Genomic DNA, 24,461 nt, shown 5'->3' with positions numbered 1-24,461 from the left:
ATTCTGAAGGTGTCACAGTCAGAGCAGCATATCAAATGCAGTCCTCCAGAGTCGCCTGGGAGACTTTGCTTAATTTATTTTGCACACACTGACCAGCTTGGCTGTGGATAATAAGCCAGCAACCTTTCTGTCACTCCTCATCATCACAATCATCAGCTTCAGTGTGCACTGTAACACCACTTGTGTTTTGGTACAACATGTATGGACAATTGCTCACACTCACACACACCCCTCATTATCACTCAGCCTTGCTGCAGTGGAAGGTGTTTGTGTGTTTACTAAACCCCCGGGCGACACTACTGAAACACCAAACTCAGCGGAATTAGAAAAAAAAAGCCTCTTGATCTCATTAGCAGACGCTCTTAGTTCGGCAAATTTTCCACTAGGAGGACCAAATGGATCCAGAAAACACGGCGGGTGACAAAAGCTGCTGTGCCTAATCAGCTTTAGGGAGGAGGAGGAGGGGTACGTGAGAAGTGGCAATCCAAACCTTCCCCCTCAAACAGCTCCCCTCCACCACATCTTTGATTACTCCAACAAACACCAAATCACGCTGAATTGAATGGAGGAATTTTATAGCAAAGGGATGCACTAGTTTGTGTGCGTGTGTGTGTGTTTGATTGTGTGTGTGTGTGTGTGCGTGTTGTGGGGACATGAATCTGCTCCCACAGTCAGGGCTTGTCGTCCTTGTGGGGACAAATTTCACATTCTCATGATATAGTTTCTCGGTGAAAACTTATTTTGAGGTTAGAGCTGGGCAACCTAAGATAAGCCATACTTACTGCTTCTTTCAGACCAAGTTTGCAGGTGATGAACGATAGATGAATCCTGAAAACACGATGTTTCTGCTTGTGTGTACAGGTTTGACCTACTTTGTGGGCTCCTAAATGGGTTTTTATGCTGATTTTCTTTAATATTGCAAAAATCCAATTTGAATCATATAAACAATTACATTTTAGGTGACAACATTCTAAAACTGGTATATTTGGCATGGACTTAAAAACACCCTACAGGGTGTTATCTATAAATTTAGAGAATACCAAGGGATAAAAGCATTATATTAACAAACACCATGCATATTTCTTTCTTTAAAACATTGTAGATTGAACAGATTTCCCACAGGATTGCTGTAAATGACTGAGTGTGTGTGTGTGTGTGTGTGTGTGTGTGTGTGTGTGTGTGTGTGTGTGTGTGTGTGTTTTCCCTGTAATTGTGTTTGTCTGACCTACAGTTTATACCTAGACTGAAGGTCACTGGTGCTTCAACACCTGTCAAGCTCCAACAACAAACTGTGGTCATAATGTACAGCACACACGCACACAGGCACGCACGCACGTGTAGCCACAGCCAAGGTGATAGAGCAGTTACTGCAGTCACAGGATAAAACCTTGGGTTCAATTTACTGCTCATCAGACCACAAAGTAAAGCTTTCAGGAGTTTGATTCTTTCACCTTTACTCACCCTCACATAAATGCACACACTGTCCAAACCCATCATATACTGGATAAACAGCATGTAGCGAAACATACGAATGTCAGCAAGTTTATAGATAGCTTTTGGCTGCCTCTCGCCAAGAAACAATTTACCACACCGGTAAGTCAGCGTTGATTTTGCATTTCTAATTATATGCACCCGATTTGGCATATTTCTCTACGTATTTAAAGTCCCGGTACATTTCCAAGACATGGGCACAGGCATGAACCGGAAAACACTATGGCATCAAACATGCACACTATTCGCAGATCTTTTATCAGCCAACAGCAGTAGTAAAACACACATTTACTAGTTTGCAGCTGAAGTTTTTATTTTTTTCTTGTAAATTGGCACTGCCTGAGAGAATAGTCCAAGCAAACTTTTTGTGAAACATTAAGAGTAAATGTTCATTGCTATTAGAAATTATTTACTGCTACATGAAGCAGAAAATGTTGAAAGATTTTCGAGCAGATTTAGTTATATCAATGTAAGAATTACTTACATGTTCATACTATGTGGAGTAATTCAGTTACTATTGTGACTATTACTATTATCATATACGAGCAGAACATCACTGCTTCAAGTCCAGAATGAGCTTGAGGGTCTTTCTGTATAGAATAATTCCAATGGTTTAATTTTAAAACTATGTGTTTGAGGTTATTTGGCATTAATTTGCCTTTTGATCTGAATGTGAATATACATATGTGAATGTCCCTATTTTGAGTCCACATCGGGGCAGGAAGATTTCATGTTCTCCTTGTGCATGCATTGATTTTCTCCAGGTATTTCAATTTTCTCACACAGTCCCAAAACATGCATTTAAAGTTAATTAGGGACTCGAAATGTTCCGTACATGTGGATGTGAGCGTCTATTTGTATTACATGATGGAAACCTGCCTTTCCCCACAGTCAGCCGGTATTGACTCCACCACCATAAAGGAACATCCTACATTGGATCAAGCAGTATTGACAGATGGATAATAGAAAATGTTGTATAATTATCTAGAAAACAATTCACATCACAAATTTATTACCAAATCATAATTTCTTCCAACTTGTAACAAGTGAGGAATATCAAGCTGTTGCTACAAAGGAATTATTTTAGCCAACTCAAAGCGCAGGTTGTTTGCTCTAGTATAAATCCAGAAAGATAATACAAATAACATTATCGTTGTCAGCAAACAAACCCCCTCCTGACACACAGCTTCGCAGACTGACAATGCTGCAATCCACTGGTGGAAACACTGAGATTACCCTTGTGCATATCCAGTGGGTGAATGATAAATATTCAAAAACATGTGTAAGGACACCCCAATATCGCTGCACTCTTAGTGCTGACTCAGCAGGGACCAGATCTTTCCGCTTTAGCTAATCTCAGTAACCCCCTGCTACCTGCCTGTTGGGAAGGTTTCGAGGGTGTGTGTTGGAGCTAACATGGTTGGTTGTCTTTATCTGTCTCTCTGTGTGGTTTTGGGTGGAGGGGTGTTTGTTAATTACTACACAGAGACCCTGGTGAGACAGAAAACTGGGGATGAAGCATCAGCATTTGGGAGGGAATGATCAGCAGTTTGCTATCTTAGGATCTCTTAATCCCGTGCTCAGCGTCTTCCGAAAGCTCTCAGGGTTCGGTCTGATGGGGAATAAACATCAAATGTATACTATTGCAGAGACAACAGTACAATACAAACACAAAAAAGATTAGAGCGAATAATTTAATGAATAATGACACTCAGCAAAAACCTAACAAGCTTTAACTACCCTGGTTTGTCATTCTAATCTGAGTCCAAGCAATGAGATTAATGTTCTGGTGAGATTTAGCCATGTCTGTCTGTTTTGTATGTGGCTGTTTTCTGTTTGCTTTTGGCTCCATTTTTTTTTTTTTAAATGCTTGCCTAACCTGGACTAAATGCAATTATTAATCATGGCATCGCAGGTCAAACACCAGAATAGACATTTAGTATATGACTGCTCTTCACGTCGCTTACCACGACAATTCAACTTTCTGAAGCAGAGCTGCAAGCACAAGTCATTGAAACTGTAGAAAAACGTGAATGCACCGTAAAAGAAAGCACATTGAAACTCTGTTTATTCTTCAGGGGAGGCCTGTCCCAGAGCTCACTGTGACATACAATCACAAGTTTGCTGAAATAGGATTCCAATTTTTTTTTAAATCTTTTGCAAGTTTTGTAAGTAAGTTATTTCTATATCGAATAAATGGTTTCATTCTGAAATGTGATCCCACAAAGAGGCAAAGTTCCGAGAAAGAAGCCAATGGGAGATGAGTGATTGGAAGTCTGCTGACCTTGTGTGGGATTCAGAGTGAATCAGTATTATAACTACCAGGCAGGCTGTGAATAGATCTCACTGTATGAATGCAGATGGCAGTTAACAACAACTCAAAAAAAAGGTCAAAGATTAAAAAAAACAAAAAATAAGTAAAAAGATGTGATTCTCTTTCTCTCACTTGCACTCTGGGTGAAAAATAAAACCTTGGAGGCTTCGAGCTGACACCGAGAGTCGTCATTAAGAAAGAAAGCAAGATGCAGAGAGAGAGAGGCTCGTATTTTGGTTGCTTTTTTGATTTTTTTTTTGGTCTCTTTTCTGCCTCCTGCTGCTTATTGGTTTAGAGCGGTGGAGGAAGAGGGATGAGGGACAAACACAAACAAAGAGACAAACATCAAAACTGTCGACCTCAAGGGAGCCGCAGCACTCGCTAACGAGCAGTGACAGTCAGAGAAGAAGAGGAGGAGAAGAGACAGAGATGAAACTGAGGAGCAGAGGAGAGGAAAGAAGGAAGCCCCCCCCCCAAAAAAAAAAAAAAAATTAAAAATTGAAGAGATATTGCAGAATAGAAGAAAAGAAAATGGATTTAAAAAACACGCTTTTTTAGCTACTGAAAGTTACTATGTTCACAGATTGAGCTGTGTCATTCAGATGGAATGTAAATCAAAGCAGAAGCAAAATCTGAGACACATAAAGACAAAAATTACTGAATGTTCCAATTATGACAATATAAAAAAAAAACACTCAACATAGTATGACACAACAGCACGTGAATGCGCTTTATTGAGGCTATGCAGCTACTTGTGGTACAACTGTACACCTCACAGATCACACAAGAATAGATTAGAAAGTGCATGTACTATGAACACATTAATTTCTAGTGGAAGAGTAAGTGCACATTTGAAAGGGGCTGCACATTTAAAGAGGGAGTGAATTTCTGACAATCTCAGATTAAGTCTAGCATGAGTAAACTCCACTCTGGGAAGGCTTTTATTGCTGCAACAGATTTTCACTGCATGTCATGTACGGAATACATCAGTCTTACAGGTTCCACTACATGTGATCATGACTGCAAAGTCACTACAGATCATCAACAACTTGCTCTTCAACACAGTAACCTTTGTTTAAAGGGAATTTCTCTGCTGGATTTGCAGAGGTTGTCTCCAGGTACTCCCAACACCTAAAAACATGGACTATAATCTCAAACCACTCATCCTAGCGAGGGTTCTTCAGATTGTGTCAGTTTTTCCACTGAATTGGAGGAGACAACTGCTATGTATGTAGTTTAGGATGCAAGAGTAACAATGTTATCTTCATCTGTGTATGTCACCGGTGCCTTCAAGAAATAAAGAAATGAATCAAACCAAGAATCAAGCAGTTGTTATTGTAGCATTTACATATGGGGAAGAATGGTCCAGCATTTTGTATCTTTGTGAATCTGTAAATTATTGTTTAGGTCCACACCATGTTGCTTTGATGCTCATATAATTTGAGGCTGCATTTCTATTAGTTGTTAGTAGCTGTAGTACAAAGCAACAGAATGTTTCTTTACTGGAGACACGTTTTAAAAATACAAGTAATTCACATTTCAGCGGAACTTGGCCTGTAACTTGGCCTGTATGCCTTCATTCTGACTTATCACTTTCAACCTTATTTTGTACTGTAAAATGTGTTTAAATGAGGTTTAAGGTATTAAAGATGCACTGCTGGCAATAAGTTAAAAGTTTTAGTTTGTATTGCGGCCCAACAATAAGTTTAGATGTTTACTGTGCAGCTCTAACTTTAAGTTCCAACATTACACTCATTGTTTCAAAACAGACATTGTGTGTAGGTGGGTTCGGTTCCAGCTCACAGCCTTAGGTAGCAAAGCACAAACACAGTCCAACACAAGTGGAAATGTGTTTCTTTACTGTCATGGGATTTGGTTTAAGTTTTGAGTTTGATGGGTGTAGAGCAGATGCACCTTGGGAAAACTACAATACCGATATGACCTGGCTTCCGTCTGGGTTATTTTGTTTAACAGAAAAACACTGCATAAAGATATCATCTAAAATGTCAGAAGTAAGAGAAAAGAAGTGGTAAAACTCAAAAACAGCTTTCTATAAAGCCAGGAAAAGGAAAAAAAATGAACAAAACAAAAGCTGAATGGGTCAATCCATCTATTCATCCATCCATCTATCTATCCATCCATCCATCCATTCAACAAGCAAACTGAAATAACATTAAGATGTGAAGAAAATTAAGGAAACAAAATGTATGAAAGTTTGATAGGAGCTGAAAAGGTTGAGGAGAATGGGAGAAGACATAAAGAAAAGAAACTGCAATAAAGTGATGTGGAGGACAGAAAAGTCAAAGAAAAAGGATGAACGAGGAGAATCAGAAGACAAGAGAAACAGCAATGGCAGAAATGAAGAAAGTGACAAAAAGAGGAGACATAACAAAGCCGCAGGAACAGAAAACAAACTTGGTAAGGTAACAACAAAAAGAAAAGAGAAACTAATATAACACAGCAGCCACACACTGTGCATCATTAGGAAAACAAACCTGAGATGCAACAAGAAGAAGAAATAGTTCATGTCCCAAATTCCTTATTTGACATTCCTCAGACTTTGATCAGTCTGACTAAAGTTCACATGAAATCCCACTGAAACTGACTTTGCACTGCCACCACTAATAACCGCAGCAGCAAAGCATCCCGCACACAGACAGCATCTGACTCACCTTCATCTTCATCATTGGCGGTGACGGTGATGAGGACGAAGCCCACCTCCTTGTCTTCCTCCACGCTCACCTCGTACACGGGCTGGGCGAAGGCCGGCGCATTGTCGTTGACGTCAGTGACAAAGATCCTGACGTAGGCCGTGTCTGAAGGAAGACACATTTCAGTGAAGAACATTGACCGTAGCTTTCCATTCGGACGTCTTCTATTCCTGCTTCACATGCAAACTCTGGACAGCTCGGCTACCAAAACTGAATTGGGGAACTCCTTGTTATGAATTGAAGTTGCTAACCAATACACCACTGCATTCACGGGTTTTCTATAACATAATTCAATTCAACTTTTTTTATGTAGCACCAAATACAACACAGTCATTTCTGGGTGATTTTTGCAGCGAGAAAGCTGACAAATCTACATGAGCATCCATAAGTAACTGGAAAGGGAAAAACTCCCCTGAGTAGGGGTTCTCCATTCAACAGGCGCTTCATAGAGCTCTATAAAATCCAAAATGCTTTAATTTTTTCCCAAAGTTCCATTTTATTTTCATTTTATTTTAGTCTGTTTTGGATACTTTCATTTTTGACAAATGTAGGCTTCAAAAATAAAGAAGAGACAAGCAATAACAGCACATCACTTTGTAATTTTAGCAGCTGACATATTCATCAATGTTTTTTTTTTTCCTCAGGTAAAATTTTGACATATTGTGAAAGTGGAGTGAATTTTGTTGTCGCTTGTTTATTCCTTTATTATTCGTTTTGTTTTAATATGCTTCTGTTCTTTCCTTATAAAGTATTGGGAATTGTACTGTTTCTGCAATATAAATAAACTTGCTTTGGCTTTTGTAGAAAAGTATTATCTTGAAAGAATGGGTGAGAACCAAAGGTGATATGCATACTGAAAATTTGTACTCATGCACAACTGCTGTTATATTGCTTTAATTGTACTTACAATGAATGTACCATTGGTAAAGAGTAGCAGAGTATCAGTAATTGTTATTACTTCATTGTCAATAGTGGCCACGGGTTTTATAATTCCACTTTTGAAGCACATTAGTCAGACAAAGATTGGAAGCACATTTGAAATATTCTTTGTTTAGTAGTAACACATTTAGATATAAAGTGTGATTTTCATCTGTTAAAAGAATAAACTAATCAAGATTGTTAACTAAAATTGTGTGCATACTGACTTAAAGTAGTTAAGTAAAATATATGGTATGCACTTATTAATGACTTGAATTTTCATAATTAATAAAAATACTAGAAATACAAGCACTGTACAATGCTCCTTTATATAGGTACTGTAAGTATCTATAAATCATTATTTAAATCCCTGGAGAGTACTACTAAAATAGACAGGGTGGGTAGCTGTGCTAATGGTAAGCGGTTAAAGTCGCCTGGAATTAATTACTGGGTCTACTGAGGAAGCTGTTTTTGCAGAAAAAAGTTTCCAAAAGTAACCAAAACCTATACATTGCTTTGTGAATATAGTTAAACTACACACACTCAGGTTAGAGACAGCTCAAGGCTCAATCAGGGCCAGTCAATTTGTTTATATAACACAGCATCCATATTTGCCTGAAGGGGCTTTACAGTCTGTAGAGCATGCAGCCCTTTTTGGCTTCACACCCATGATGACAATGAGGACAAACAGTGCACTGAACATTTGATTCTTTGTCATGTATAGTTAAGTGTTTGCTCAGAAAACACAGGGACTGGGCACGAGACCAACACCTCTGAGATTTAGTGGATGGCTTGCTCTCTCTGTTGAGTGGCAAAAAAGACAAATGAACAGAGTACTCTCAGATTTACTCTCATAGAGATTATTTTAACCTGCAATCAACTCTGTAGGATTTAATTCAGCTGTGGTCTTAATGCTGTGTGGCTAAAAACTTAGTGAGTAGCAGGTTGGACCACTTTTTACCATCAGCGCTGTCTTTATTCTTGGTGACGTACATTCAGCAAGGTGCTGTAAGAATCGCTCAGAGATTATGGTCAACATTGCATATATATTGCAGATTTCTTGAACTGTGAAACACTTCTTCCACGATGTCCCCCCTACGTGCTCTTTGAACTGAAATATGATAATTAAGGGGGCCTTTTAAGTCTCGTGAATTTATCATGTTAAAAAAAAAAAGATGTTCGAGATGGTTTGAGCCTTCTGAAATGTCCTGCTGTTAGGACGATGTCCTATTAGATCCTAACAATATCATCCGAATGGTTGAGTAGAAATTACGAATCATTGGAACATGCAACATTTTTATGCACACACAGATTATCTTCTACATAGGTTGGTTGTAACAAACTGTTATTTTGGCTACTGTTCCCTTCCCATCATGTCACGAGTCTGGCTAGTATCCTCTGACCTCTGGCTGTTTTACTCATTGGATATATCCTCTTTCTTGGACCATTCTTGATAAACCTTAGATATGGTTGTTTGTTACAATCACAAGAGATCAACAGTTTCTAGACCAGCTAGTCTGGAATCAACTACTATGTCATTTTTAACATCACTTAACTCTCCATTCTGTCCAATTCCCATGCTCAGTTTGAACTTCGTCAGCTCATCTCCAACATAAATGTCTAAGCACATTGACTTCCTTCCCTGTGGTTGGCTTATCAGCCATTGGCAGGTCCAATATATTGAATGAAAGGAATCAAGAAGAACTGAGAAATTATAACCTTTGTCAAAGTTGTCAATCTGATAGAGCTGGGGCACATTACAGAACAGGTGTGACTAAGTCAAATAGGAGTAAATAAAACCTTGTGCAGTGCAAAAAAAGAGGTCTGTTTGTCTGTATGTGAATTACCTGTGTTTGGCAGGCCCTGCTGGCCATGTCGGGCCGACTCGGAGCCATCCTGGGACTGAACCTCGATCAGATAGGAAGCTTTCTGCTCCCGATCGAAGGAAGCCCGAGTGGAGATGACGCCGGAGCGCGAGTCAATGCTGAAGAACTGAGAATCCCCGCTCTCATCTCTTAGGATCACATAATGAACCTGAACAAGACACAGCAGGAAGCTGAAGTGGCAAATGAAGAAGTAAAGGTGGAGTTGAGCAGCGATCAGTGCGTCTGTTTCTCACCATCCCGTGCAGCCCAGAATCCAGATCTGTAGCCAGAACCTGAGCAACTGAAGTGCCGATCTGAGCCCCCTCAGGAACCGTGGCCTCGTAGGTGGACGACAAGAAGAAAGGCACGTTGTCGTTCACATCTGGAGATGGAAACAAAGAGAAAAGGTTCAGCAGAAAATACAAGAAAGCATCTTTTGTTTTCAGAAAATCATCATTTTCGTTTTCGCGGGTTCTGGCAGAAGAATTCATACAGCCTGTCATGTCCATGAAAGCTGATTAAATTGGATTAAAAAGTGACAGATAAAGAAAAAAATATGGAAGCAAAAAGGAGGAAATAAACAATGAAGGAAAACAAGAAAGGTGAGATAATAGCTCCAGAGGGAATACAAATACAGGATAAAAGAGTAGTGGATGTCTGGTGAAGAAGAGACAAGGAGAGAAAAACCAACAGCGAGAGGGTTTAAAAGTCTTTGGTCTGAAGTCCATCAAAAAGTGAAGTTGGACTGTGTGTCCGCTCACTAATGAAAACTGAGTTATTAGCAGGGAATTATCCTCCAAACACCCTGAAGAGTCCACAAAGCAGCTTGTCAGCTCACTTTCAAGCTCCGCTAAGCCAATTAGAGCGTCCAATGTGGGTTTGTTCAAAGCCAATCAAAGTCAGGAAGTGTTTTCTCCTCTCTGCTACTCTCTACCCGCCTACAGATGCTGATTGGGAAATGAGTCACTGTTAAAACGAGGCGGCATGGAGCTCACACCACCAGCCACTGCTGTTTTCTTCTTTCCTCTCTCTGTCACAGAAGACCAGGGAAATGAAGTACACTTTATTACTCTCTTTCCTCATCATTTTCCAGCACTGCTGCTCGTTACGGCTCAGTTAGTATTGTTCGCTGATGGCTTCTTTTACTCCCGCTGGTCAGAGCTGAGGGAAGACTTTTTATATTCTGAGAAATGTTCCTGGAGTGTGGACCAGTTCAGCTAAAAGTATAAAAACCTCAGAAGAAAGCATAACATTTACTGTTCACAGTAATGTGAACGATTGGATATTTTATTGTCGTATTCAGTAGCACTTACAAAATAAATTATAAAAAAGTGGGGTTTTATAGAAACCAGCCATCACTATGTCCAAAAACGCATTATATTCATTCACCTTAAAATGTATATATTTCATTCTCTTTACTCATTTTTATTTATTTCTATTCATATTCTATTCACTGTAGAGTAATGTAACAATTCCCCCCCATTCTATTCTATTCTATTTTATTCTGTTCCAGATGCTCCCCAAAGAAACACAAATATAATATCAATTGCAAAACCACTGAAAGCAAGTACAAATGTAAAACTCATTTAAAACTTGTTCAAATGAAATATCTGATTCAAATTTGAACACATGCAATGAATAAAAAAACAAAACAAAACAAACATTTCATATAAATAATTAACAAATGTAAAATACAGCAACATCTCAAAGACTGAAATACAGTGCAAAACTTAAGAGGAAAAACTTCGGAAGATTTTAGATTTGTTATACAGAAACTGATATATTTCAAGCATTTTTGGTATTGATGCAAAACTCTAAGTTTAACCGGCACAACTGCTGCAGGAAATATATAAAGACTTATCATGACTTGCACTTTCAAAGTGAATGCCTCTAGGTTTACATTGTCCAGGGGTCCTGAAAGCCTTTAAAAACAAAATCTTTCTCAAATACAGAAATCAACCTGAACACAATGCTTTAAATTATGTCTTTATACATTAAAGATGGCGGCCTTGCTTTACTGAAAATTCAAAATATTCTTTTTCTCAGTTTTGCTGATGAAGTAGTGGAAAACATAGATTTTGAGGATACATGTGGATCACATTGGCCTAACAGTGACTATTGTTCTTATTCTTCCAGGTTTCAAAACCTAAATAGCACAATAAAAATACAAACAAAAACAATCCTGGTCTCAACTCACCTGTCACATTCACATAAACGGTGGTAAAGGAGGCCAGTGGCACCGCAGCCACGTTCTGCACACGCACTCTCAGTGTGAAGAAGCGCGTCGTTTCATAATCGAGGTTCTCGGCAACTAAGATGGACGCTGAGCCGTCAGCCCGGTTGGGTTTGATGTAGAACCGGACAGGCATGTTGGTCTCTGGCACCTGACCTTCCTCCAGGTTATAGGTCACTCGAGGATCACCCAGAGGTGACGTCGCCTTGATGGTCTGTTGAGAAACGGAGGGAATCAAAGGAAACTGGAATACAAGGACAACTCACACATTATGATTTTGTGTGTCAAAGCTTCCTGGTGTTGTGGCGTTCAGTCCCTCTTGATCACATCTATTGTTCCCACTGAGAAAAGGGTTGAGTGATTCCAGAGGCAGAAAACAAGCAACTTGACAGGAAAGGACAGGGGGGAAATATATGGCTGCCACACACACCTGGGGAGAGCAGGGTTAGCTGGCAAATGAGCCTTCACTGACATGGTAAATTATACCGACCCACGTAGTCAGGGAGAGCATTCGGAGATTAAGATCCACGATACTTCATAACATAGAACAATTACAGTTGAAACTGAATAAAATTCAATTGCTTTGAAAACACTGCTGGGGAACTGCAGACAAGCGTGTGATGAAAAACACAACATACATTAAAACTTACTTAGTCGGAAATTAAAGGCAAGAGGAAGAGCAGTGTTGTGCTTCTATTTTTTGATAATCTGATCATGATACTCGGCAACAATATCACATAGTTTATGTTTACTTGATATCTTGCCTCTCTAAAAGACACCGCAACAAATCTTCAGAGGTCTAGTAGAGTCCTCAAATCCACGGGTCAGGGTATTTATGTCAGCAAAAGAGGATTTACACCATATTAGGCAGGTGGTTCTAAATCTTTGGTTGATCTCTGAAAAAATAAAAGGTCACGCTGACATTGACCTTTGGCTTCTGACTTGTAATTAACTGACTGTGGAATGAAAGACATTCACTCAAACTCCTGCATATATTTCATGAGTTACCACTAGAAGAGGAATTTAGGTTGTCTTAGCCACTTATAAGATGTTATTGTGAGTCTTTGTAGACATGTTATATTAACAAGAAAAGCATGGATGATAGTCGAAAGATGATGTGTGAAGGGATTCTGGAATCATTCGTCAAGATTAGTTACATAAGGTGCAAATAAATCCCATATAACAACAACTCAGTTTATTCCCTTGTTCCATTACTAAATTTATAGAAACAGACGTATGTCCATTTCTTAATCTGCAACTTTTATAATGCACTAAATCCATCAAGTCCAAGAAGACTCTGCAGCAGTTCACAATGACATCATGTTATCACGCAGCTGTTAGAGTGGACAGCAAAGTCGTTTGTCTCCGTAATGGCTTCAACGGTTTCCAGATCCATAAACCATAACACTCACCAGAAAAACGACACTCTAAAATACACAACTACATTTCAAAGAATGCAGCGTTTCAACGGTCAGCGCCGCATCTCAGCCCTTCTATGGAAATGAAACGATGGAAACTCGGCAATGTTTCCAAGACACCTAAAAAGGTTTCACTTTCAGATTTGTTGATGTTTTTCTGTGTGTGGTTTTTTTTAGACAATGTGTGTGTGTGTGTGTGTGTGTGTCTCCACTGTCAGCAAAGCTTTTAAGACCTGTGTTTTTCTCTTGGCAGTACATTAAGCTGACCTTAGAGAGAGAGAGACAGAGTGTGTGTGCTTGTATTATTCCTGCTGTAGGGACATAACTCTGTTTGCACACGCACGTTTGTGAGAACACACACTCTTAAAGGACCAAAAGAGTGTCACCACAATGGAAATCATCAAACAATTAGTATAAAGACTTCAGTAAAGCTAAGGCTGGACATTTTATTAGTAGTAGCTACTAGTTATTGTTAGGATGCTTCAAAGAACTTGTAAGAAGTCAATTTAATGATGCGTGAGGTGATCAGGGGTTGTGTGAAAAATGAGTGGGCATACACAGCTTTTGTCTTTCCAGACTTAAAACCCAACATAACCTTTGCAGTCTTGCTCAAGAAAGGTTGTACATCTTCAGCTGAGAGATGTGTCTCCACTTAACAGTAACTGACAGTATGGAGGAGATTATAGACCTAAATGTATTTCTACCATACAATAAATTAATTCAGCATCCAGTTAAATTAATTCAGCATTGTTATTCTACACGTAACCCTGCATGTCTAACCTGAAAGTTGGGAGGTAGGGAAGATGTCTAAAGTTAAACATTTTGCTTCGATGGCAATTTATTTTTGGCTCACACAAGAATCAAAGTCCTCACAATAGAGCTTTATAAGCAGAACTCAGTCTGTCCAGTTATATATTTGTTTTCTTGTAAAATATTAATGACCCCAGTTCACCAGAATGGTGTGTAACATGTCTGATGGTTGCAGTTGCTGGAGCTGATAGAAACTATCATTGAGCAAAAGGCTGCAAACATACTGACCAGGTCAGCAATCCATTGGATCAAAAAGAAATGCATTTTTTTGTGGGTATATATATGGTCTTTCTCTGAAAGATAAAAAGGCAAAGACGGCGCTGAACATCTCCAAACGTCGTCGCTACAACCAGAGGTAGCATGTTTCCCCCGAGTGAGAAACGCTGTCCACCCGACTCAAACATCAAAAACCTCTCAGCTTCTCTCTTCCAGTGACCACAGCAGCTGCGACGCTCCTCTCTTTCATGTCTCTAGGAGCCACTGAGCGTGTTGCAAACGACGACTTGATCTCACAGAGGAACAAAACGAGTTTCTGAGCTGACATAAGGCATGAATGTCACTATCTGAGATAATAAGATGAACCGGAGTGTGATCACCATCTAAATTCTTAAAACAATAATCTATTAAAATTGTATTATCAGCTTTAAGTGTGATCACAGTGCCTGATCCCTCCCCGACTGTCCATCTAGCAGGTGAAGACTCGTGTCGGGACGTGGGGGTGCGCCGTGGTTCAGCCTCGCAGCGGGCCGGGGCGGTGGAATCATCACTAATGAGAAATCATCTCATTAGACATCAGTGCAGCGCGCTGAAGCCAAGCTGATCAGTATCTGCCATCTTCTCCCACACAGATTAACGCCTGCGGAGATATCACTGCAGATCACTCTCAGCTGGTGCGGCTGGTGCTGCGAATGATTCAGCAGCTGGAATACAGATCATCCTGTCAACTTCTCATGCAAACAGTTGGCCGTCAGCTGGAAGTGGTGGAGGGGGTCGTTAAGGTCAGGGGGAGTTTTATATGTCACAGTTTCCCTCAACTTGCATGTGATAATTTTGCTTTTGATGGCAGCTTTGATTATATATCTTGCAAATGCATGCAGCAGAAGTGTCTGATTAAAGCATTTATTTAGTTTAATTAGAGCACGAAAGACACAAATCAAGGAAAAGAACGACTAAGACAGCCTTGTTTAAAGCCTCAATCAATCCACAGCTTTAATGTTCCACTTTAATGCAACTGAAATCACAATAAAGTTTCCATTTGCATATTTCTGTAATAAAATAAGCTAAAATGCATGTTATTGACAGCAGCTGCACTGTAAGATTGGTGATGCTGACATTTAAAGTGAGTGATCATAGAGGAAGCTGCTCTCCATCTGCCTGGTGACTTCTGGATTGGTTATCTGCCATTTTCTATCACACAAGCCGTGAATCAATTACTAGTTTTACTCACTTTACCAGTTACTGCAAAGAAAAAGTACTTTGTGACTTAGAAAAGTAATAATTTCCCTATCGCTTCAATTCAAATGCACATAATTGCAGTGCTGTTTCTGCTGGGGTAAAAAGCTCTTCAATCAGTATTTTATTTATTCACAAATTAAGTAAATTTATAAACTTAACACCAGGAAAAAAAGCAATAACTTTAGGCTGCAAATACATCACAGTTAGTTAAAACTGCAAAATGTTAATGGAGGAGCAGGTTAGTTCAGAATTAATCAGACACTTCTTCAAGCGAACAGGAGTCTCTTTAATGAAGACAACAGCTTTGGCTGAAGCAAAGACGTGCCGTGAGCACCAGGGGTGGGTAGGCAGGGCGTGACATAACCAGACCACCAATGACAATTATACAATGTGGCAAGCAGTGTAGAGGATTCACAAATGAGAATGCATTTTACCCTTGATACCAACTGCAATCAGCAGAGGCTTTTATTGTGACACACCAAACAGGAACACCATGATAGGACGACCTGACACACAAAACCCTCTTCACGCCTGCTTGCCAACTTTTAAATATTGTACTAAACTAAACTAAACTAAACTAAACTAAACTAAACTAAACTAAACTAGTTTAGCGAGACAGCAGCTCTGCAGCTTTACCACTGCTTTCAAATGGACTAAAAGTGAGACTCCAGTATTTGTAGCTGTGAAACTAATTTACGTTAATTAAATGGCTTCTGCTACTTTTAAAATGACAGGTTACTTTATATTGCAGTACTTAGTGTATATGATGCTGCAAAAATGCAACAAGTTTTAGGTCATGAGAGTTATAAAGTATACAACTGAAAATACTTTTTTAACTCCCAGTTTGCACTGAATCTAAACTAACACTGAGAACCAAAACTGAACAATGCTCATGATAATGCAGCAATAAATGCCATGTACTGATATACAGTATATATATAGAATTAGCATTAAGCTGTTTTTCCTTCATGCAAAAACTGAGTTGGGTCATGTGTTTTAACAGTGTTATTGCAGACACAATTAATTCCTTTTTATACTACATTGTTTGCGGCAGAAACTCAATGTATTAATGATTAGACCACAGGGTCACAAGAAGTCCATTGAAAGGTTTACCTCTGGATCAAAGGCATATTATATTTAAAGTCCTCGAGTGTAACTAAGATTAGATAGAAAGTCAGCCCCTGACTATTATAAGATAAAAATCCCACATGAGCAGGTGATGACTACACCTTATTGAAATTGAGATTCACACGCACACACACACACACACACACACACACACACACACACACACACACACACACACACACACACACACACACACACACACACACACACACACACACACACACACACACACACACACACACACACACACACAGCTCCCACCTCTGCAGCGTCTCCATCCCCCTACCTCGTTAACAGTGTGATTAACAGACCTTATTAAGGCTGCTAAATTTAAAACAACAGTTCCTCCTCAGTGCAATTAACCACAAAGGGGGGAGGAGGAGGCAGAAGTGGATGAGGAAGAAGAGGAAAACACCCAGATGATTGAGCATCTTCTTCTAAGTAACTTAGACTTTTCTGGTCAGTTGGTGAAGTGTGCCATCTTTCAATCCCATCAATCCTAATGGGATAACCCTAACCCTAACCCTTTTATCTATTTAATGATGTGTCACAGAGCAAGACACCTAACCTCAAGTTTCTACCAATATTGTGTGAGCACCTTGTATGGCAGCTTCCACCGTTAGTGTGTGAGAGAAGGGTGAATATGACAAATGACGTAAAGTACATCAAGCCTGCTGGTGAAATTTGCTCTATAGAGAAAATAAATATTCCATCTATTGTATGTGATGCCATCCTCTGCTTGAAGTGTAAAGTTTATGCTTTGTATCTGTCTGTAAAAGCAGAATATGGAACAAGCTTGTCTGTCTTTCTATACTGTACCACTTTCTTCTCCCATATTTGACTCCCTCACCTCCCACCATCTCCCCAGTCCTCCTCCCTCCATCATACAGTCTGTCAGGTTAAACACAGTAATTAGACGTCTGTTTTTCTGAGGTGATGAGAGTCCATTGTGATGCTCCGACAGCAGGTGTAATTTTCTCCCTCTGCTCAATCATCTCTGACAAATGAAGCTGTGGGTGGAACAACTTCCAATCACTGTCATCATCTCCACCGCCATTTTCAGTCTTTTCAGTGAAAAACACGTCAAAAAAGAGCACAGAGAAAGCAACAAACTTAGCCGCACAGCCACACACCCTACAACTATTTGAAAACTGACTAACCTCCATGAAATCGAGCAGCTGGAGGGGAAAAACTCCTCCACCTTCTAAATCAGCAGCTTAGGAAAAGAGAGCAAATTAGGATGGAGGGATCAAAAGACTAACAAAATCACCAGAGGTATACAAGCAAAGTGTGTGCATGTGTGCCAGTGTGTGTGTGTGTGTGTGTGTGTGTTCGTTGTAGTGAGTCAGGTGAGACAGACTCAGGGTGGGTTTGTTGTTTGCTCGGCAGAAAATGTTTGGGGCTGCTCGGCTAAACGTGCTGACACAGGGAGAGGGTGAGAGGGATGGATGAGTGAAAGAGGGAAGAGAGAGAGAAAGAGAGAGAGAGAGGGATGATGAAAAAGAAGAAGAAGAAAGACCATCTCTGGCCTCCTCAGGGCGCTCTGCACAGACATGAAGAAGGATGTAAATGAAAGAGAAGTATTTTGCTGCTGCTGGGCTGGAATATTCCTCTCTCTTTCACGTGTCTTCTGCCCTTCTGGTCCATGTCTCTTTCTGGCTCACAGAGCGACTAAAACCCATCACAACAGACGTGTGAACTTCACTTTCTTGTTCAGCAACATTTCAGGAAAATTAAAGTAGTCGAGCGCCATTAAAAGTCCAGTCTGTTGAAAAAGGCTTATCACCTTTCACTGTATTAAGGTAAAAAAAAAATTTAAGCTTTTGAGAGTGAACTAATGTATGTAGGAATCAGGTTTCCATGTGAAAAGTAGATAGGTTAAAGAAACACAAATAATATTAAAATAATGTTTAATGATAAATAATGTTTAAGTCTGTAGCTCAGTGTGCTAACTCACCACTATCTTGGCATCCCGGACGGTGTTTTCTGGCACAGTGACCCAGTACTCAGACTGCTCCCAGTGCGGTGGCTGGTTGTGGACGTTAGTGATGATGACGGTCAGCTCCACGGAGCTGCTTCGGTTTCCTCCATCTGATGCCACAATCCTCTGGTTGATCCTAGATGTCTGCAGTGAGAAGGCATGGAGAATGATCAAAAATCTAAACAATAATAATTTAGCTTGCATGTGATTGTTCGGTAACGATTTACCGAGGGATCCATCTCTGATAAATCTATCAATTCTGGGTTAAGAGATGATCTACTCAAGATTTACGCTGCTGTTACTGTTATTAATGGCTTTTTTTTTCTCAGTTGGCTTGCCAATAGTTTTGCAAGCTCACTTTAATATAATACAGTTTCTGTGTTGTACATCAAATTTTGACTTATTCAGATTTATTTGCTGCTACTCTATAAACAATTTGATAAATTCCTCGAGCTCCATGTCTTTGAGAACTTAATGGAGAATACAGGCAAATGAGCACGAAAGTAATTCTGTTTCTAGCAGATAGTTGACCGAATGTACACTATGTCTCTTGTGGAGGGATTCTTCAGTCAATAGCATGCAAAGCACATGCAAACTGAGAGCATAATCTATAGATAAATAGATATTGATTGCTATTAAATCACAACTTTAGTCACCTTTTTGACTCTAAAACCACACAAAGTAAAAATAATCTCACTCCAAGTGGCAAATTCTAGATTCTAATTCTATGGATGCATAATCAAATAAAGATGGATTATAGGAGACACGCTAGTTACTGAAAGTAGAGGAAGTCAGAGTAACTCCTCATACAAAGTCTTTAACTGTTATACCAGTTACACTTTTTATTAAACTGTTCTGAATTTTAAAACTTTGAATATATTATATTGCATTCGATTCTACAAATGTGTCTTTATGAATACATTATTTATTGGTACTATTTGACTTGTGATTTTGAAAAAGAAAAAACATTTCTGCGTCAAGAAAATGTTGTCCTAATCATTGTATTATGGATGAAAAGATGAGCCAAAGTTAATTATCAAACAGCTGTTAGAAAGGTTTGAAAGGAAGTCGAACAACTGGAAATTAAGTAAATATCAAAGAGGAGAGGAATACACAGTATTTCATTATTGTTGATCTTTGGATTGTTGTTTAAAAGTGAATAAATAAAGTGAGTGTGGGTACATTTGCCTTTATTGAATTATTGACTGAAGTGCTTTTAAAGAGGAAATGAGAGGCAGAAGAACAGAGATGAGACGACAGTGACAGAAGAACAGACAGCATCATTCATCGCAGACGGATTGAATTCGCTGTGGAGTTTCAGATTGACTTTGTAAGGCTATACAAAGAAAAAAAATACACGCAGAGACACAGAGGGATCCACTCCCACAATGGCAACCATTAAAAATTTAAGACAACAGTGTGTTTGATGCATCTTACTTCTCGCAATGTAAACAACAGAAAAGCTGCTGCCAGTGGAAACACAACCTGGTGACCCCTCCTGATTCTGAGATTGTTACTACACACAGTACAGGATGTATTGGTTCATACATATAGTACGAAACACTTCTTTCAAATATGTCACATTTGGAATAGTAATCAGTGACATGACCATATGCATAGGCAGCTGTGCTTCCATAAATACATGTGCCAAAAATGTTATAAATGGACTTGGGTGGAATAACAAGAAGGCTGGGTGATCGGTGGAGGTCCAATACTCTTTTCCTATTTACATTTCGTAGAACATTTGGATATCCAAAAACGGATATCTTTTTTAAAATTTTGTGTGAGTTATGTCATTTTAAAGTGTCGTTAACCTTGGGTAAGGATTTAGATTCAGGCTGGATTGTGACAAGGACCCAAGTATGATGGTACTAATAAAAAAAAAAAAAATAGCTCTGTAGGAAAGGATGGATGTGTGATGCTTCACAGTGAGAACGTTTAGCTTTACATGTGGGCCACAGTTTCGCTGGGCAGTTTGCAGGATCTCTCTGGGTGTGTGTGGGTTTTCTGCAGTTGCTCATGTCTCACCTGAAAACATGTATCTGTACATTTTTATACAGTATATATGTGCAGGTTTCTCTAAAAGCCATGCAATGGATGGATGGATGGATGGATGGATGATGGATGGATGGATGTTAAGGTGTAAGGAGCCTGTGTATTACTGACCTGTGAAATTGGGTAGTTGACATAAACCCAGCCGGTGCTTGGGTTGATGTGCAAGTAAGCTGGTTTCTGATTGGACAGCGAGTAGGTGATGGCTGCGTTGCTTCCCTGGTCATCATCATGTGCTGCTGCTCGCAGGAAACTAGTACCCACTGGTGTATCCTCCCTGAGGAAGTCTGAGAGGGAGCAGACATAAGCTGTCAGATTGAGGACAAAACATCATAAATGATTGCTTAGAAAAAGAATTCCTTCTATTTTAGAAGGTGGTTAACCGTGGACATTAAAACAAAAATCTACAATCGTTTTCCAGATTGTTGCCTGTGTCTCGGCATGATAAGTAAATTTCATTAAAATTGACTGAACCCAATATAACATCATGTTCTGTGATGTAAGCAGATATTATAATAATGGGAGCGCAGCGTTGTGTTGTGTCAGCAGTGTGTCACCTCATTTTGTCATTTCTGGGTCTCACTCTGCAAAGTCAACAGATGCATTTTCAAATTTATGAATATAACCTCCAATCCTGCTGACGGTGATGCGTGTCAGCGCTGATCAGACAACAAAAACAACCAAACATCGGGTGGTGGTGGCTGCTGCATTTCCCTTTGTAATACTGCATTTGTAGCATTATGTCAATAATAATGTCCACATTGCATTTGTGCTTTTCCCGGGGTCTATTTCATCTGAATAATCACAGTACATCCTGCTGAGTCTAATGTGTATCACAAACAACCCCCACTAAAACAATCTGGAGGAGCAAACATGGGATCTGTTGGCCTCCCGGAGTTCTCCATTATGACGGTGTGGCTTCCATCACAATGGTGGATAAAGCTGTAACATTACCCACCTATTTTAATTCTGTCCATTGAAAGTAGTGTGCATGTCTATCATAGAGAGGTATTATATTTACAATAGCAAATGATACTTAAACCCGGGGCGAAGTTGTTAAATGCCCACCCCTCGATAGTTGGCACCTGAATTAATCATTGTCTAAAACAATAACATTTCTTCATTTACAAAGCCACTCAACTGTAATAGAGAGCTGTTCTCTTAAAGAAACCAGCGCAGTTTGTCAGTAATTCCATCCTGACAATTAAAAAACAAAAAACAAAAAAACAACAACTTGCATGAAATGTCTCCCCTTCAGCTAATCACAAACAAAAATCAACAAGCTGATGCTGGTAGTAGTACTGGCAACATTAAGGTCAATTCTATATAATTTACCCAGAGTTGCTGTGATCCCAGTCAGTCTGGGAAGACAAGAACTTTGTTGGGTGTAAAAGTGACTACCTAAGAAATTAAGTTGAATTGTTACTGAGAATATTTAAGAAAACTCAACTTCAAGAAAAGTTTCATTTCAACTCAGAAAGTTATTTACAGTATGTTGCTTTATTAATAATTTATATTTTTATTTGAACTTCAAATACCAGAACATATCTAAAAAGATATCTGAAAAATAATAATTTCAACAAAGCTGTAGCACTCGAGTCTTCCACTTGCTTTGTCTTGTCAAAATCATATACACGTATACACTTTATCATTATCAAGGTTATCGTTCCTATTTATCGTATTTCCACTTTGTATGTCAAATACAAATTTATGAGAAAGTTGTTGTCAATGAATCAATTTAACCTAAAATAATAATATGGTAGAAACAATCTAAATTGTGGCAATCCAGTTGTTTCAAGTTTTGATGTAATTAGTATGATACAGTTAAATCATGTAACATTACTGTAAAACCATATCAAATATCTTGTGTTGGCCATGAAACTGGACGGAAGGATAAGCCAAGTTTCCTCCTCTTCATAGCTCTAGAAAAGCTGTAATCACTTAAGTCCTTCCATCCTTTACCTTGATTCAGTGTCTCACCCTCATTCTCCCAATGTCTATAACAGCACGTCTGTATTCATGACAGCATTTGAAATAACTTTTTCCATGTTAGTGCTGCTTTCTGTTCCCCTCTGTGCACAAAAAAATTGTTTTACACCTACATTAAATTTATATTACTTTCATGTTCACAGGCAAGAGAAAGTTGTTTTTGCTGCCAGAGGACACTGTTTGCTTTACAGTAAACAGACTTCCCGGGGGGAGGAAAGAAATCCGAATATGTTGCAGCTAATAGAAAGTAAAGACAGAAAAGAAGAAAACACACCTGAGAGCTGCTGATCACGATGTCCCTAAAGCCCTAAACCTCTGCGCAGCACAGGATGTGGATAAAGGTCTTAAGATAAACAACAAGCACGCTAAACAAGAGGTGGTTTCGATCTCATTTGCTTCATTTGTGCAGAAAACCCCCTTCAACATTCACACTTTCACCAGTAGCAAATGAATGCATGTCCCAGAAACATTTCAATATGCCTGTTAAATAGTTTATGAGCCACTCTGTGCGTTTCCCTAATCGGACGAAGAGAACTTCTGACACGACGCTTATCAAAACACATATTTGCACACATAGTAAACAAACACAGACCCAAGGGAGCCGCCGGCAAATATTTCATCAGTCTTAAGAGCTTTCCAGGATTAAAAGGGATGGAGACTGATGCACAACAGCCACAACAAATACACGAGGCTGCACAATTCACCTGCTTGATCCAAACACAGCCTTAAGTTAAAACGCATACAGGACGCAATCCACACAGATGTTAGCGTGGGCGACTCCAGGGAGAAAGAAACCTTTCAACCCTTTTCAACCACTGCCATGTTTCACACTGTCATATACAGAAGATGGGGAAAAAAATCCAGTTGATGAGAGGCATTATGAACACAGAAAATGGCTTCTGAACCGTTAAAAAGCAATACTTGGAAAACATCCTGAGTATTTGTACAAGCAGCTGTCAGGTTGTAGTTGGTATTGCATCAGGAAGAGTCATGCAAAACAGCTTATAATGCAGGTTTCGCATCAGTAAGTTGTAGTACCAATCTTCTATTAGTAACAGTAGGTATAACAAATAATAATAATAACAAAAGCAGTAATTGTGTTAAAATTAGTGGTACTCGCAATAAAATAACTCTAGCAACTACTAACATTGTTAGTCTTGATGGTGAAAAGGTTTATGACAATTATGTTAAAGAAAAATGCAATATTACGAATGCAATTGTAATGACACTGGATGCAATTATACTAGTAGAAGTAATTGTCAAAATTGTAGTAACCAAAATAATTCTAGTCGTAGTAATAGTCATAACTCAACCATCCATCCATTTTCTACATCACTTATATTCTGTGCATGGTCATGGTAAATGGTAGTAATAGCTACAGCGAAAGTAATATCAACAGTAGTAGTAGTCTTAGAAGTAGTAGGAGTAATGGCAGCAGTAGCAGTAGTATTAAGAAAAGTAGTAGTTTTACTACTACTACTACTACTATTCATACTACTAGTATGAATATTAGTAGTAGTAGTGATAATAGTATTAGAAGAAACAGCAATAGAAGTAAGACGTGTAGTACTCACACTGGTACCGGCTGTTTTCGAACTTGGGGTCGTTGTCGTTCTGGTCTGAGATCTGCACGGTGATCTGACAGATTCCGATGAGCGGCTCTTCGGCCTGATCGGTCGCTGTCACCGACAATGTGAACTCCCGCTGACGCTCCCGGTCGAAGCTTGTCGCCGTGGTGATCACACCTGACAACCACATCACCATTTTTAAAATGACTTCATCATATACTAAAACAAAAAATTACTTTCCTATGTTTCGAGACGGGTCTTTTATTACAGATACAATCATAGTTGTTTCAGTGAAGCATACCAGTGTCAGTGTCAATGTCAAATCCAGAAGAAACTCCATCTCTCTGCATGATGCCATATTTAACCTCTCCGTTGACCCCCATGTCAGCGTCGTGAGCTTGGACGCGCAGGACGAACGTCCCGGGGGGCTGGTTCTCCAGGACCGCCGCATTCAGACTGTAGTGGTGACACTGAGAACACAATCAGCACAGTCAGGGACCCGATTTCAGACAACGGATCTCTAAATTG

General features: G+C 39.4%; 1 protein-coding gene across 1 annotated transcript in view; it reads right to left on the bottom strand.

Annotated features, from left to right (window-relative positions):
* Window positions 1-24,461, bottom strand: part of LOC308133119 (neural-cadherin) — a gene marked incomplete at both ends in the record, with an annotated part of 142,047 nt that overhangs the window by 35,440 nt on the left and 82,146 nt on the right. Inside the window, 8 exons of the mRNA XM_080500402.1 lie at window positions 6,478-6,621; window positions 9,282-9,468; window positions 9,554-9,681; window positions 11,497-11,746; window positions 18,301-18,468; window positions 20,491-20,663; window positions 23,940-24,110; window positions 24,235-24,403. Coding sequence (XP_080356528.1) covers window positions 6,478-6,621; window positions 9,282-9,468; window positions 9,554-9,681; window positions 11,497-11,746; window positions 18,301-18,468; window positions 20,491-20,663; window positions 23,940-24,110; window positions 24,235-24,403 — 1,390 coding nt within the window. The remainder of the gene's footprint in view (window positions 1-6,477; window positions 6,622-9,281; window positions 9,469-9,553; window positions 9,682-11,496; window positions 11,747-18,300; window positions 18,469-20,490; window positions 20,664-23,939; window positions 24,111-24,234; window positions 24,404-24,461) is intronic.

This window comes from Blennius ocellaris (genome assembly GCF_963422515.1).
Source record: "Blennius ocellaris genome assembly, chromosome: 8".
In the NCBI taxonomy this organism is placed as follows: Eukaryota; Metazoa; Chordata; class Actinopteri; order Blenniiformes; family Blenniidae; genus Blennius; species Blennius ocellaris.
Note: the sequence above shows the minus strand (reverse complement) of the source record. Positions and strands in the feature narration are given on the sequence as shown.